Source organism: Phalaenopsis equestris, unplaced genomic scaffold, assembly GCF_001263595.1.
Source record: "Phalaenopsis equestris unplaced genomic scaffold, ASM126359v1 Scaffold001329, whole genome shotgun sequence".
Taxonomy (NCBI): Eukaryota; Viridiplantae; Streptophyta; class Magnoliopsida; order Asparagales; family Orchidaceae; genus Phalaenopsis; species Phalaenopsis equestris.
Window position 1 is genome coordinate 96502 of NW_018165768.1, and position 17249 is coordinate 113750.

The 17249-nt window shown below is 32.5% G+C and overlaps 1 protein-coding gene across 1 annotated transcript in view; it reads right to left on the reverse strand.

The window, feature by feature from the left end:
• Positions 1-17027, reverse strand: part of LOC110034024 (AUGMIN subunit 2) — a 17791-nt gene extending 764 nt beyond the window's left edge. Inside the window, exons 1-5 of the mRNA XM_020738256.1 lie at positions 16594-17027; positions 15792-15917; positions 15569-15673; positions 4830-4898; positions 498-611 (exon numbers count right to left, since the gene is read on the reverse strand). Coding sequence (XP_020593915.1) covers positions 498-611; positions 4830-4898; positions 15569-15673; positions 15792-15917; positions 16594-16710 — 531 coding nt within the window. The 5' untranslated portion in view covers positions 16711-17027. The remainder of the gene's footprint in view (positions 1-497; positions 612-4829; positions 4899-15568; positions 15674-15791; positions 15918-16593) is intronic.
• Between the last annotated feature and the right edge of the window lie 222 nt (positions 17028-17249).

Sequence of the window (17249 nt, forward strand, 5' to 3'; positions counted from 1 at the left end):
TATATATATATATATCGCTTTTCCAAGTTAAAAATTTGTTTCATTAGACTTGGTATAAAGAACATAAATATTTTAGAGTTAAATCAACTTGGCCATATCGATTCTATAAATTGAACAATTGTGACAATAATGCATCAGATTTTCAGAGATTGCAAAGAATTTTCACAAAAAACTGAATCTTTCCAACTTTAAAAGGGCAGTGATAGCAGAACAGGATAAGTAAATGAGGACGCTATGGTAGTGAGTATGTTTCCAACTTTAAAAGGGCAGTGATAGCAGAACAAGATAAGAAGTAAATGAGGATGCTATGGTAGCGAGCAGGAGAGCAACTGATTACTAGTATTTTGTATCATTGGTCCAAAGTTGGCATGCTTGTGTTCTGTATATTTCATTTACTTTTATTATCTATGACTCTTTATTGATTTTTACAACATGAAAGGAAGTGCATAAACCCAAAAAATACTCATTTAGCGTCAGAGATGTTCTTTTCAACCTACCCCCCATATTGATGGTGATTCCCTAAAATTCTGGCTCCATTGGAAATCAGCAACTGATGCGGTTAAAGCTCCATAGTCGCTTGCTGCCTTCAGCAGCAGTTCTGAAAATTGTTTCTAAATAAAAACATAAGAAAAGGCTTAGAGTTTTTTAATTTAGATGAAAGTAAGAAATGACAAGTATTTTGAAGTTGAAGTGAGTCTGAAGAAGCCATTAAACATAACCCACAGTGCTGACTAATACAACATGGTGTGGAATCATTGTTAACTCATTGTAATAAAAATAAACAGAATTGTGAGCCAACTTCAAACGCAAAAGGTCTGCATTAGATAGCATATACTTAAGAAAAATAATAAGGTCTATTTGGTTCAAATTTATTAAGATAACAAAGTTACAAATCAAATTCAGTGTGTTTGGCTTGAAGTTATATTACTTCACAATGTAATTACGTCTAGAAGGATCAATAGTAATTTTGATCTTTCAAATAACTCGGCATGTAAATTTAACCAACATCTAAATATTATTAAAGGCATGAATATGATACAGAAAAAAGGTGCAAGTTTTAAAGTCACCACAATTGACAGAAAAACAAAGATCTGATGTTCCAAGTCATCATCCCAATGAAGGGGAAAAATAGTCATTTTTCTTTATTTTATGATCTTGTAAGATATGAAGAGGTTGTAAATGCATTCTAACCGCTTGGACTATGAATGAGTCATAGTACATTTAAATGCAAAGCACCAAGATTTGATGTCATTAGCAAGACAGCCTTGCAAGAGAATATTAATATTTCAGCATCTCCTCCCCAAAAAGGTGGCGCCTCCCCTCTCTCTTAAAGTGACGCTCCTATACAAAAATGATATAAGAATTTCAATCAAGCACCATTTTATCTCGCGCCTTTCCTAAATTTGTGCCTTCTGAAGAAGAAAAGAAAGTTTTAAATTCAAAACAAGAAAAGACCACGACTTAAAATTAATAAGGATCGCACAAATGAAGCCTTAAATGAAGCATTTCGAATTTCGAATTCAGGGCAGAAATTAATTTTTTTTATTTGCTTTATCCATGTAGTTACCAATGGGTGGTTATAAAGGTGTGGTAGCCTTGTATTAGGGTTAGCTTGGACTTTAAAATTTTCTTAAAAGGCAGGACTAGGTGGCTGTCTCTTGAATGAGAACTTTGGCGAGCTTCCCAAGAATGAAAATTTATATTTTATAGTTAGTCATGCATGAAATATGCAATTTTCATTTCATGATTTTCCTGTCATTTATCATAGTTAATAATGTTGTTATCTGCCCTCTCCACCAATCCATTACCTAAATGTCTAAAGCTTGGCCACCATCAATTACTCCATGATGACCAAGACCCACTCATAGTAAACCGTTATGCTCCCACATGATCTTTCATTCATAATTCACGCCTTATAATTCATGGTGTTATCCCTTCTGTTCATTAATCTATTTCTTACATGTTTAGACATGGCCTGTCATTACTCTACCATGGCTAAGCCCCACTCTAGCATGTCCTCATCCTCCCAATCTTTGGGTGAATGACTCTTTATAAAAAATTATTGTATTCTGTAGTCATAGCTGGCAAATTACTAATGGCTGCACGCCCCTCTATCACCACCTTCCATCTCATATCAGGATATCATTTACAAAATTATTATTTGAAGAGGTTGATGAACTAAATAGTTCATATGCTAACATGACAGAACATAGGATCTGTCAAGGAGCCAACCAAACCCCAAACTGCAGTTTCTCAATAAAAATGGTAGGGCATGTCAATGGGCCAACAAACCTCAAAATGCCAGTTTCTCAATAAAAAATAGTGAATGGATAGTATTTCTGTAAAGATCATATAACAAATAGCAGAAAATTTTATTCAGCATTGTACTAAGTGCTTTGCCTACTACGGCCCTCACTCCGTCAGTGCATATTATAGGACATTTAGATAGGTTGCAGCTAAAGGCTGTAAGCAGAAATATTCTGGTTTGAAGTACCAATTACACCTAACGATAAATTCTAACATCAACCTTTTAACTTTCAAATCCAGGCTTGAGGTAAAAATGGCAATATTTTAAAAACTGAAATTTCAACTTGGGATGCTTGGCATCCAACGCAACAGTAATTAAGGAAGCCAAAGGTTGAGGTTATCAACAGCAGCTCCTACGAGGAATACTAGACCTCACGAAAATTGAGGTCAACAAACAGCAATGATGAAAATTTTAAATTAATAAAAACCATCAATTTTGGACATAAATGAACCCATTACATGTACTAATTTGAGAAATAAAAACTGTGAAATTAGGACACTATAATAGCTTAAGTCCATCGAATTGTACAAACAAACATCACCATAAGCAGAAAACACCATCCCCAAGATCCACCTATTAACCTTGGATATTCATATAACTAATAGCAGAAAATTTTATTCAGCATCCAGGCAGCATTGTACTAAGTGCTTTGCCTACTATGGCCCTCACTCCGTCAGTGCATATTGTAGGAAATTTAGATAGGTTGCAACTAAAGGCTGTAAGGAGAAATATTCTGGTTTGAAGTACCAGTTACACCTAACGATAAATGCTAACATCAACCTTTAAACTTTCAAATCCAGGCTTGTGGTAAAAATGGCAATATTTTAAAAACTAAAATTTCAACTTGGGATGCTAGGCATCTAACGCAACAGTAATTAAGGAAGCCAAAGGTTGAGGTTATCAACAGGATAGACGGATAAGAGCAAAGGTTGAGGTTATCAACAGGATAGACAGATAAGAGAACAGCACTGATGAAAATTTTAAATTAATAAAAACCATCAATTTTGGAGATAAATGAACCCATTACATGTACTAAATTTAGAAATAAAAACTGTGGAATTAGGACACTACAATAGCTTAAGTCCATCGAATTGTGCAAACAAACATCACCAAAAGCAGAAAACACCATCCCCAAGATCCACCTATTAACCTTGAATATTCATATAAGAGATGAACTTTGGTGTAAAGCTGAGGTTACATATCCTTTTAGGGCCTATTTGACATTAAAAATCCATTGAGATTTCAAATATATTCTGATTTGAACGCATTGCATTTTCTTTTCAAGTTGTTCGGTTTGTTGTAAAATAATTCAAGGAATGCTTTATTTGTGCTTCATTGGTAGTAAATAAACTCGCAAAATCATGATGACAAGAACAAGGACATGCAGGATTGTAATGACATGGACAGTGTGAACAAAAGGCATTGTGTGGATCGCAGTGAAAACAAAGACTAGAACAGTGATGGGCAGGATCCTAGTGATAGCGACAACGTAGACGAAACACGCTGTGGGACCACAATGACGTTTATGGAAAATCAGAATTTCAGTGAACACTAGGTGCTGAATAAAATCTTCTACTATTAGTTATATTTTATTATTCAGCATAAATGTCATTGTGATTCAACCAAGCATCCTGACCAATTTCAGCATCCAGCCAACCTATTTCAGCATCCACACTGAAATAGGAAAATCAGAAATTCAGTGAACATTAGTCATTTCTCATAGGAAAAATCATCATAGGTATGTTTACAGTACTAAATATAAGTTGCATAATAAATAAATAAAACAGAAAGTGCTTAATCTGTTAATATGCTCATTTTAACGAGAAAGATTTGAATTTCCTCTTCATCATACTAAATGACAATGATTGCCACTAATTTTCAATGGTAATAAAAGAGCCGACATGTCTATGAATGCAGGTCACTTGTTAGTTTGTTAGCTCTAAAAAATCTTCCGATATTTGGATCTTTAATATCCTCTTTCTGTAAATTGTTTGATTCAAACGCACCAATGAGTTTTACTCAAATGGTATCATTGGTTCCAACAAAGAAAAAAAAATTCAAAAGGAGAAAACAATTAATTCAGGTGTATTTCTAATGTTAACATATGCCTTTAATTTGATTTTCAACCTTCTTTAACATCCATTCACAAACATCCCATTATCATGCAGATTCTCATAAAATTTCAGTTCGCAAGATGTACTAAACGCATGAGCTCTTATGCCAAGCAATTAAATGGGAATATTGTGATTCCTAAAATATTGGTGCCCGGTTTTCAATCTTCAAGTCAGTTTTAAAACCAGTGAAGACATCTCTCTCAAATATGTCATAACCAAGAGAGATGCAAACAAAAAAAAATAATAATAAAATAATAAGAATAAAATAAAATAAAATAAAGTGACAAGCTTAATTCTAAAAGTAAATAATTTTGACCAAGAATTTGCAGTATTTAAGTATGCAAACATCTGAAAGATATCAAAGCACATTTTGCCACCAATTAAAATAGAAAATTTAAGCATCACACCTGATATTCAGCTTCCACTGGAATGCAATCTAAAGAATAAGGCTGCTGAAGTCTGGCAATAATGCGATCCTGACAAAACAGAAATATTATTTCTTAACATGATACTTTCTAATATGCAGCTAGCTGCATTCCAACAATCAAATAAGTTGACCCCATAATCTATTACATTACTTGGAGAAGTACCACAAAGGTTGTATGCATATATCATTAAGCCATGTAAGCTCATAAATTTTTTTTAGCCTTTACTAAGTAACAAAAGCAAAGAAAAAGCAAAAGAATAACAGTACTTCGATAAAGTTTTATTTATTTCCATAGGAGCCTTCACTGAATGTCAATATGGCAATTATTGCTACAGATCCAAAAACAAAACTAGAATTAGGGGTTGCTATCACAGGTTAGGATATGGTTTCACTTTTCCCAAAAAAAAAAAAAAGGTAATGAATGGCATTACACAAACATCGCCCTCATCATTAAGGGGCATAAAAAAACGATTACAAAACACATGCCATCTACAGTTGAAAATTCGACAAGGTTATCTGATACATGCCCTAAATACAGCTTACTAAGATTGGCAATATAATGCAGAAGTCCAAAGTTTCTATTATTTTCTTTTATTTGTTGCCATTATTTCCAAGGTAAAATCCCAAAGATATAATTCTTTAAGTTTAATTTTTTTTTAGGTTGATTAAATTAAAAAATTAGAAAGGATACAACTCATGCTAGGCATCCTATTTTTGTTTTGTTTCAAATTTCGCCTACTTTTTCCTTCAACCATCAATTGACCAAAAAAAAAAATAGGGACTCCATATTATATTTGTTGTGATCACACTTGGCATTTTATATGATTTGACACCAACATACCAATCATCAATCCAGCACCCTCAAGCAACTTTTAACTCTATTTTCACTTTTTTGTTATTCTATTTAACAAACAAAACAAAACAAATACATTTAAATATGATACAGCATAGGCCTTCAAGCAGGTCAAATAAGCTAACACAAACCTTAGTGACAATAGGTCAAGTACTAAAAATCTTTGACAAGGTTCATTTCCAAGTTTTTTTACGCATATTTTTCATTATAATTGAATTTCCAATAGCTTTTTAATTGAATTCTTACGGTATGTTTATTTTCTTTTAGATAACAATAGGTTAAATCTAAATGTTTGTTTGAGTTGGAAAGGAATAGATTTGCATTTTAAAATGGGGTATTATCCTTATAAACCTATTTTAATTAATAGGGATCCATGATGTAAATTATTATTATTGATCAGTGAATGTAAGTGAAATTATTTGAGGCCAATTAAACTCCCTCTGGATGCAATTTGTATATGTACATGCAGCCCTTCCTCAAATTTTGATATAACATAAACCTAATCCTACCGAATCCCTAAACTCTATCTTACTGAATCCAAGCCTAGCTTGAATCCCATACACTTCAACCTTTGCAAATTCAACCCTATCTTCTAGCTTTTTTAATTAGCCTGTGTGTTGCCAATGCAAAACCTCAAATCCATGACATCTACAGTTGAAACTAAAGCTCTTAACCACTAGGTTAAGATGAGCTACACCTTATTTCTTACTCATATAGTACCTCCCATCTTGCATGAGTCATGCGCAAACCACTCATGCATATCTACTATTTTGCATTGCATTGCATGCATAGCTCACACGCATCATGCGTGTCCAATCCACACAACTCCAATTGTCACTCATAAAGTCCCATGTATTGATTGTTGCATATGACCCTTATAAGCACACCACAATGCTGTTAAATCCTTTTTTTAAGGCCTAGTACACTCAATTACAAACATTTCTACACAACAAATCTTAAAGCTATGCCTGCACCTATACCATTACTACAACATGCAAAACCTGCATGCAACTTGCTCAAGCGATCCACTCACCTCTCAAGATACCTACTTATGTGGTGTGCCTTGTTTGTAGATGAGGTAATTTCCAATAATACACATGCAATATGGCTTATGGGGCTGCACCATATATCTCATCATTTTATCTTCACACCCTACAACTTTTCAACATATTCCTTCCAAAGTAGAAGAAACATACAAAACTGCACAAAATTTATTGATTTCTCATCTAATTGAGCTCCAACTTATTGTTGATTGCTGACTCTCCGATCCAATGCCAACTAGATCACGTTTGCATTTAATGCTTTCTAATCACAGCAACCTCAGAGATAGCTTTATGGAGTTCTAATGCACGAAGATCGTCGCATTTTGACATTCGACTACTATATTGGTTTATTGAGAAAGTTATGAAACTCTAAAATCACCTATTAATTCTTTTATAAGAGAGATTTTTAATAAGGTTAATACTTCCACAAATCTAATCATTCCACTTCTGCTTGTCTACTTAGATGTTCAAAGTATCACTTTAAATGAAGTAATACTTGAGAAAGATGTGGAGCACTGATTTCTGAATAGGTTGAAAGGCATGCTCCTTTTGATGATACTTGGATAGCTTAGGAGAAACTATGAAAGCTAGCTCCTCCGATCCAATGCCAAGTAGATCATGTTTGCATTTAACGCTTAATCAATCATTCATTTCTAATCACTGCAACTGCAATAGCTTTATGGAGTTCTACATGCTCGAACATCGTCGCATTTTGACATTCATTCTTGTTCTGACTTTTATATTGGCTTATGGAGAAAGATTTGAAACTCTAAAATCACCTATTAATTCTTTTATAAGAGAGATTTCTAATATGGTTACTACTTCCACAAATTTCATCATTCCACTTCTGCTTGTCTACTTAGATGTTAAAAGTATCACTTTAAATGAAGCAATACTTGAGAAAGATGTGGAGCACTAATTTCTGAATAGGTGGAAAGGCATGCTCCTTTTGACGATACTTGGATAGCTTAGGAGAAACTACAAAAGCTAGCTCCTAAACTCTTACATCGATCTTAACTCTCAAAAATCAAGTTCTTTACACCTCAAAGGTGTTATCTCGTACAAGCCTTTAAATAACTCAAATATTATCATAGAAAAGCAATTGATCATCAGCCAATTACTAGAAAGACAAAGCAGGTATTAAGCCTATTGTCAAGTCTTTTAGGTCAGATTTTAGTTATAGTTGAAACTCTGATAATCTTTATTAATTAAATTCTTTGCGAGATCGTATCTTTTTTTTGGATAAGAATTACATTAAATTTGAGCATTTATCGGGTTTGGATCCATGATGCATATGTTGCTATTATTATTTATTTATGGAAGAATGAATTGTTATTGCCCAATAAAGTGTTCTCTAAAATCAAAATTGTACGCAGAGTTTTCTATCCACCCATCAAAATAAATAATAAACAAACAAAAAAACATATGCAAAAAATAGAGTTGTTGCTATTCCACAAATTCAGTCACTGTTAAAACAATCTCATTATTTAATCTTCAATATTGCCCCTTGGATCACCATTATCATCCATTCAATCAATATGATTGTTGATCTAGCCACAAGCTAGCCTTGTTTAAAGACCAGACAATGAGCCATCATCTTGCTCAGAAAACCATCACATTAACTCAAAGCCCATGTATATTCAATTTCACCAGATAAAGAAAAACATCATCCTTCTAAAACTTCTCTAACAATAAGTCAATTAACTCCTGTTTTATTGATCTCCATACTTTTCCAGTAAATATATATTTATCAACAACAAATTAACCTCTGCCACTTGATTAGAGAAGTTTATAACTGACTAATAAACCTATCCTACGCTATTAGAGTTATTTTTAATGCGACCTAATGGTTTTGACCATTGATAGAAAAATTTACCAAACATTTTCCAAAAAGTGAACTTTAACATCTTTCTTCACTAAACTTACAAGATATATAATATAGCTTACGACCCACCATGTTGAATTGACAACCCTGCTTCTTTTTAAGAATGCAAAAAGAGAGAGAGAGAGAGAGAGAGAGAGAGAGAGAGAGAATTAGGCCAAGCATGATTTTAAATACCACCTGACCACGGAAGTGAGCCATAGCTCGGGTCTACTAATGAGTCATATTTGTGGCAATTAGCCATAGATAGAACTAGGTACAAAAATCACATCAAATATACCCATAATTAATGCCAAATTGAGTATACGCAAACATTCTCGGCACTCTCAAGTTTTTGCACCCTCAAGATTTTCACAGACCAAAAATCTACAAAGTTACCTCTACCAAAAAAAGTTTCATGACCTTTTTCGAAAGTGGCCCTTGCTTTTGTACTTTGTTGATCAAAAACGCTACCGAACACAACTTTCTACCAACCATGCTGAATTCTCAACCCCTCTTCTTGCTTTGGAGAATGCAAGGACAAAGAAAATGCAACAAACCTAAGTTTAAGCACTAGACCAAATTGATCCCACTCCATGCTAAAAGCCATAGCCCGAGTTGACAAACAAATATTATATTTGGGGTCACATAATACACACAAGTCACGTTACATGTATCAATATTTAATGTCATTTTCAGGATAAACAAAGCTAACTTTGGCACACATTAGTAGCTGCAGACTAACAATCAACGAATAGGTGGATTATCTAAAGGCTGTATACATCTATGAATCTAGCCAACTTGATAACTTGGGCATAAATCCTTATTTAGGATTAATTTTAAAGTATTTGCAAGATCAAATAAACACCAACAAACTGCACAATTAAATCACTTTAAATGTCACCGCATATATCTATAATTTATCGACTAAACGTTTAATCTTTGCAAAAATAACTGTTGCTTTGGACAAAAGAGAGGATGAGCTAGAAGATAAAACATGAAAAGCATTTTAGGAAAATTAGATAAGCAAGATAAAGTTAAAAATAGAACAATATCTTTGTTTCTTATTATTTTAGGACTCATTACCACGTCCCAAGCTTCTGATTCGAAAAGTGGAGGGCAGCCATAAGTAGTCGACAACCAGCAAAAAAATTGTCAAAAAATAATGACATGAATCGTTTAAACCCTTGTTGTAAATGCTAGGACTTCTCCTGAAAACGATGCATTGTATGATCTAAATACAATGAAAAGTGTGTAATGGCTGCAACACTATTGTCCAGGTGTAGTATCAAATATAAAAGGGTTCCCACATTATTGACGGATGCGGTTAAAAAAGTTAGTCCATGAAAATAATATTAGGATAGGATCTTGAAATAAAGGTATTCTCACAGGTAAATTAATAAGATTAGTTGATATTATGGTTCATAGAAAAATAAATATCTTATGTATTTAAGAAACTAAATGGATTAGAGAAAAGACTAAGGAAAACAATAACATAGGTATTAAACTTTGGTATTCATGAATGAGTCGCACTCAAAATGTAGTAATTATAGATAAGAGTTTGAAAGATAATGTTTTAAAAATAAATAAAATCAGAGATAAAATTAGTCCTAAAGATTGTTGTTTGATACAAAGACTTTTAATGTTATAAGTACTTATGTTTCTCAAGCAGGTTTAGATATAAGTTCACAAAAAAAAATTCTAGAATAACCTAAAAGAATTAATACAAATGATACCTCTTGATAAAAGAATTTTTATTGGAGGAGATTTAAATGAACATGTTAGTAGTGTGGTAAAAGATTTTAAAAAGTCATGGTGGCTACAGTTTTGAAGTGATTAATAAAGAAGGTGGAATCATATTAGATTTTTCTTTAGCATATGATTTTGTTATTGTTAATATTTATTTAAGAAAAACGATGAGCATACTATTATTTATAATAATGAATCTAATAAAACATAAATTGAATATCTTCTTACGAGAAAAAGAACTCGTCAAAAGTGTAAACATTGTAAAGTCATTCCAAGTGAAAATTTAAGTACTCAACATCGATTATCAGTTCTGAATTTTAAAATAAAGAATTGTAGGATAAAGAATATCAAGAAACGTTATTATAAAATTAAATGGGGGCGCTTAAAAGACAAATAAAATTATTTTTATGGATAAACTTCAAGATTTTAAGATTTGGGATATTCATGAAGAAGTGAATTTTATGTGGAATAAAGTAGCAAACACTATTAAACAAGAGATAAAAAGATATACTTGGAGAATCAAAAGGAAAAGTTTTTATAAATAAAAATATTTGTTGTAATAATAATGTGCAAAAAAAAAAAATGTGTTATAAAAATTGGTTTAAATGTAAAAGCTTAGAGAATTGGGAAAAATATAAGGTGACCAGTAGGCAGTTTAAGAGAATAACTAGTGACACTAAAAATTTTGTTTGTAGTTATCTTTATAATAGATTAAATACTAAAGAGAGTGAAAAATATATGTATAAACTAGTCAACAAAGAGAAAAGAAAAGAAAAGATTTAATTCAAGTAAAGTGAATGAAAGATGAAAATCAAAAAGTGTTTTTCTTAAAGGAAGATATTCAAAATAGGTGAGTAAGCTATTTTAATAAATATTTCAATGAAATTTCTGAAAATAAGATTGACCTTAATGATCTTAATCTTGTTAATAAAAATAAAAAGATTTATTTTTACTATCGCATTAGTAAAAAAGAAGTTGAAGGGGCTTTAAGGAAAACCAACCAGACCTGATGATATCCCAATTGTAGTATGAAAATATTTAGGATATTTGGGAGTGTTTTGGCTTACTAAACTTTTCAATATTATTTTAAAAACTAAAAAGATGCACGAAGAGTGGAGGAAGAGTATTTTAATCCCCATTTTTATGAATAAGGGGAATGCACAAGAGTATGCAAATTATAAAGGAATTAAGCTGATGTGTCATACTTTAAAAATTTTGAGAGAGGGTAATTGAGCATAGGTTAAGGCGCGATACAAAGCTTTCTTATAATCAGTTTGGATTTATGCTCGATAGGTCTACTATGGAAGCTATGAATTTATTGAGTGGTTTGATGCAGAAGTATAGAGAGAATAAGAAGGATTTACAAATGACTTAGAAAAAGCTTACGTTAAATTTCCAAGAGATATCTTTCGAAGAGTTCTAGAGAAAAAAAGGAGTCAATATGACATGTATTCAAGCCATTAAAGATATGTATACCAGATCAGTTGTTACTTGTGTTCGAACAGAAGGAGGATTGACCAGATATTTTTCTTATTCCAGTTAGATTACATCAGGGATCGACTTTAAGCCCATTTATTTTTTTATTTAGTTATGGATGCTCTTATTGAACATTTATAGAAGGATGTTCCTTGGTGTATACGTTTGTTGATTATATCCTTCTTGTGGAAAAGACTAGAGAAAGGGTTCAGGAAAATTTTGAATTATGGAGGTCAAGATTAGTGTCTAAAGGCCTTCGTTTGAGTAGATTTAAAATTGAATACATAGAATGCAATTCTAATAATAGTAGCTCTATTGGTTGAGTTGTAACTATGGAGAACGTTTTAGATTTGAGTGTTAGTGTGATATATATGTGGATGTTATTAGTGGAATTTAAGTTGGTTGGTTGAAGTAGAGGAATGCATCAAGCCTATTGTGTGATAGAAAATATTGCTTAGATTAAAAGAAAAATTCTATAAGATGGTGAAACCTACAATGCTCTATGGCACATAATGTTGGCCCTTAAAAGAGAAGCATAAAACAAAGTTAAGTGTTGCTGAAATGAGAATGCTTAGGTGGATGAGTGGCTTAACACTTCGAGACAAAGTGCGAAATGAATATATCCATGATAGGGTTGGTGTAGCTCCAATGACAGACAAGATTAGAGAGAATCGTCTTAGATGGTTTGGTCATATTAAACGTCGGCTATCTAATGATCTCGTTAGGAGAGTAGATGTTTTAGATTTGACTTATGTTAAGAAAAGCAGATGTAGATCTAAAAAGACTTAGGCATATTGTATAAAGAATGATCTTAATCTATTAGAATTAAATGAAATTATGACACTCAATAAGACGCAATGGAGAAAAGGGGGTCATGTAGCCCACCACACTTAGCTGCCAAGATAGAGCATATAAGAAAAATATAAAAAACATATCCTAAGTATTTTAAATATGTTCAAAAAGACCACCTTACTAAATAAAAGTGTCTAATAGAAATCTTGTTAAGTAGTTATTTTGGCATGAAATGACGTAGCATATTACATGTAAATTTTTCCCATGCCTTAAAAAATGAATCATTACAATAGAGATAAACAGCATGCAATTAAGTGACCATTCAAGTGAGCTCAAATAATCCTTAAGAACTAGTTATAAACAAAAACTTAGCTTAGCCACTTGAATCATTAAAGAACACAATGTTTGAGAAAGATGATCACAATTTGGATTGGACCTAGCCCTAATTGCTAAGAAATATATTTAGGACAGTCCATCTTTAGTGGCATCAAAAGCAATAAGGTGTTATGAATCATCCAACCAGACATTGTCTTACTTATTGTAAAATCCAAACTCCCATGCCTCGTACAATATATGATGGATTACAAAGAATATCTAGAAAGCAAGTTGAATAATTGCTAGATAAGAGTTTCAATAAGGGGAAGTCTAACTCCATCTATCATTCCTTCTTTACTAACATCTAAATAAGATGGCTATTTGTAGCATAATTTCATTGCGTCATTTATAAAATCATAAGCATGGTTCTACCAAACCTTTTTAGGTGATAGATCCCCGATTATTATGTTTTGGTCTCAATAGTATTTGATAAATGAACTTGTGTCGGATATTATTAAATTCATATCAATTCAAAAGACAAGTGGTTAACCATGTGGCCTTCCTTGTGCAACCATCACATTTATTAGAGTTATGGAACCCAAAGTCCACATTTGTACATGAACAAAACATTTATGGTTCATTTTGATGACAGGTTGATTGGTATTTAATATAGCAATCACACTTAATCTCATCTTCATTAAGTACTTCAAACCGTTATAATGAGAAAAATTATATGCCAATTCGACACCATTTTAATTTTAGAATCATAGGTGATCTTCCCTTTTTTTTTTTTTTTTTTTTTTTTTTTTTGGCATGATAACAGCAAATTTATTTCAAGTCATTAAAGATTGGCAGAAGCAATATCGATCTCCGTTGTTTGAAGTTCCCTTGTGATCATTACTCTTTACAGGAGATTTATTGAGGAGTTTAGTTCTAATTCTAACTGGCCTTTGTCAATGATAACATAAAATCTAGACAAAACACCTTTACCCCAGAAGCTCTAGGACAAAACACTTTCAGTACATTCATCAACAAACCAATAATCAATTTAAGATAGTCAACAGTATTGCAAATCTCCATTGAGATATTTCTAGAGACCATTTAGACAATTGAAAATTAATCTTCTCCATAGTAATATCATATTGCAATAATTTTAATAATAGTTACACAAAAAAGTACACATTTGAAGTTGGCCATGGAACATCCTTCATAACATATTGATCTCATGCCATCCCCAAAAAATGCTCATTTTTCAAATTTAGTAAGTATTTTACTTACATGTATATGATATTCATGGAAACATCAAACAAAAAAAAATTAATACAAAAGAAGACATTCATAATGTTCTTAAAGAAGCTCATTGTTGATTCATATAGTTCAGGATGATCGTGTTTTGATTTCTATGCAACTAAATGTTTTCCACCAAAGTCCATTTTGGACCTCAACTTCTAATAAAGAAATTATCACTAAATGTGGATGCAATGGAATCATCACCTCGCTTAAATACTAGCATAGATATTGATGTTAAGAGGTTTTACTAGCCAATTGCACCTTCAAATTAAAGTTTATTTACTGTGTTTCATCTAGTACTAAAAGTAAAAAATATCCTCTAACTAAAATTAGAAATGGAGTCATTTTTCCTTTTTGGCATGTCTGCTGGCTAAATGAAAAAACAGAAATGAAACAAGAAAAAGCAATACAAACTTCACTTCAATGGTCTTGGTTATTCCTTCAATGACTAATTCAATACCAATTTCACCATAAAAAACAGAATACCCTAGGGCTTCATGCACAAATGATGCATGACGAAATATTTCTCCAACTGCGTTTGTGCAACACAAAATATGATGATGTTGGAGACAACCTAAATCATGAAATTATCATTGGTAGGAAAAGACATCATCAATCCTATCTTATCAATGTAGGAATTGCTGTAGTTCTCATGCCATGCAAGTTACATTGCATTGATCCTAATATTTTGGAGAAATAACACTACTTATCTCTGAAAAAAAAGAGAATCCTTATTCAACGAATTTTCATTCAGAAGACCCAATACTCAAAATAATCAGCACAAACATCAACAATTATAAAGCCTTTTTCTATACATCAAAAATTATAAAGCCTTTTTCTAGAAGTATAATGCAAGAAAAGAAAAAAAAAGAAAAATCTTTACTTGATTACAGTATAGGATCCACCAAGATTATATATTTTTCTTGTCTAGATTCCTTCTTTTATGATAGAATCCAAATATTTTTTTTTTCTTGTAGTTCAACTTAATTTTCTATTTTGGGTCTGCTAAGTAAATTATCAAGAATGGGAAAGAACATTCATGCAAGTGATATTTTCTTAAATGAATTAATATTTATGAAAGTAAAATGTGGACCTTGATCCGCTCTTACTCCCAAATTTCTATTTTTTTCCCAACTAGACAAGTCAAAAAATTCAAGTTCTATCATAGCTATTACTTTCGAATGGAGTAGACCACGCCAAAACTAAAATCCATGACAGAAACGGAATGCTGATGTAAAGGAAATATCATGGGTTGGCAAAATAAAGCATGTTATCTTTCAGCATATGAAGGTATTAAAGTGAATATTCATAAAAACAATTATTTTCTGACAGAAATCTACCTTATTTTGGATAACACCTTTCAGTATTGTTGTAATTCTAGCCAATGACTCACACTTCTTCTCCATTTCGCTCACATGAGTAAGATGTGCCACATTCTTATCATCCTGGTCAGTTCCACGCAAATATTTCAAGAAGAAAAAAAAATTGCTAGTAATATAATCAAGCTGTTATAGAATTACCATAATAAGAAAAACAGAAGTCAAATAAACAATATTATATCACCTTCCTTCCTTGAAGTTCGACTTGCAAATTTGCAATATTTCTCTGAACAACAGTAAGCTCTCTTAAAACCCTAATCAAGTCATCACTTTTGTCACTAGAGGAGCTTGAAGAAGACTTTAGCTCTTCCTGTCAAACGTATGATGAATATGCTTAAACTGCTAATAACGTTTCAACAATAGAGGAACTTTTAAAAAGGCATGTGCCGGCTGAAAAATACAGATAAGCAGATGTAATAGTTTAATATGACAAGCATATCACATATGTGCATGCGTGCACTAGAGATCAACTGGAGAAATGAAGTATGTTCTGATTTCCACTCATCAACAGTTATTCAGATACAATCATCTAAAAAGCATAATATTTTAAATCTAGAAGCAGAAAATTAGCATTCTCATAATTTTCTTTACTCAATTTATTTAAAAAACAGTTTGATAAGTAACACAATCAGAAATATGCATAACTGATTAATAGTCAGAAGTCTAATTAAATAATAATCAACAGGGAGCAAAATAGCTCCAACGGTTTGCGGACTATTCTAGCTTCAATATTTCCAGCAAGTTCCACCGCAAGTTTCTCATTAAATATTTAGGAGAATTAGGTTCAAATCACGATTGCACGTTTGAAAATATCTTCTTTTTTTTTTATCACGAATACAATACAGTATAAGGTACAAAAAGCTGCCTTGCTATGTAGTTCCATCATCCAAAATTTCAATTGATATGAACTGAATTATATAGAAGAAGAGGAAGAGGAATGATAGGAAACTGTCAAGAAATAGATCCATGAGAAAGCAAACTCAAACCTCAACAGGAGGGATAGAGAACCCTAGATCAGTTGCGATGGAGAGGGCTTCAGCCATTCCTCCAAGCCTCTTCGAGATCTTCTTCCCGGCCCAGGCCGGGTCCCCAGAGATCGACATTTCCAACGAGCCAACGAAACCAAATTGAGTCTTAAGGGGAGAGGAGGTGAGGCGACTCGGTAACAGAGAAAGGATTGATGGAATACCGCCAGCACCGGAGCTTCAGGGAATACAAAGAAGATAAACCTTAGCTAGCGTCGAAAGCACCTCAGCCATTGCCGACCGGGAGAGCAGAATGGCCACTGATCGCCGATATGTGCTCCTTTGGCCTAGGAAAGTCAATCCAGTAAAAGAGAGCAGATCAAGCACTGCCTTGGCCTTCAAACGGCCGGCTTTGAGCGGCTGATTGACTGCAAGTAGGATTATTTCAAGTAGGACTGGAAATAAGGATTTAACAATTTCTGTGGTGGCTAATTCCTGAAGTAAATCTTGAAGTAAATCTTGAAAAAAAATTTTGGCAGCTTTAATAGGATTTAGCAAGATTTACTGCAAAAACACGATTGAAACAAAAGCCATGATTTAATAATAATAAGGCATAAGAAAATAAAATATCCAACAAATATTATAGATATAAAATCCAACAACAATCTTCCAAAAAA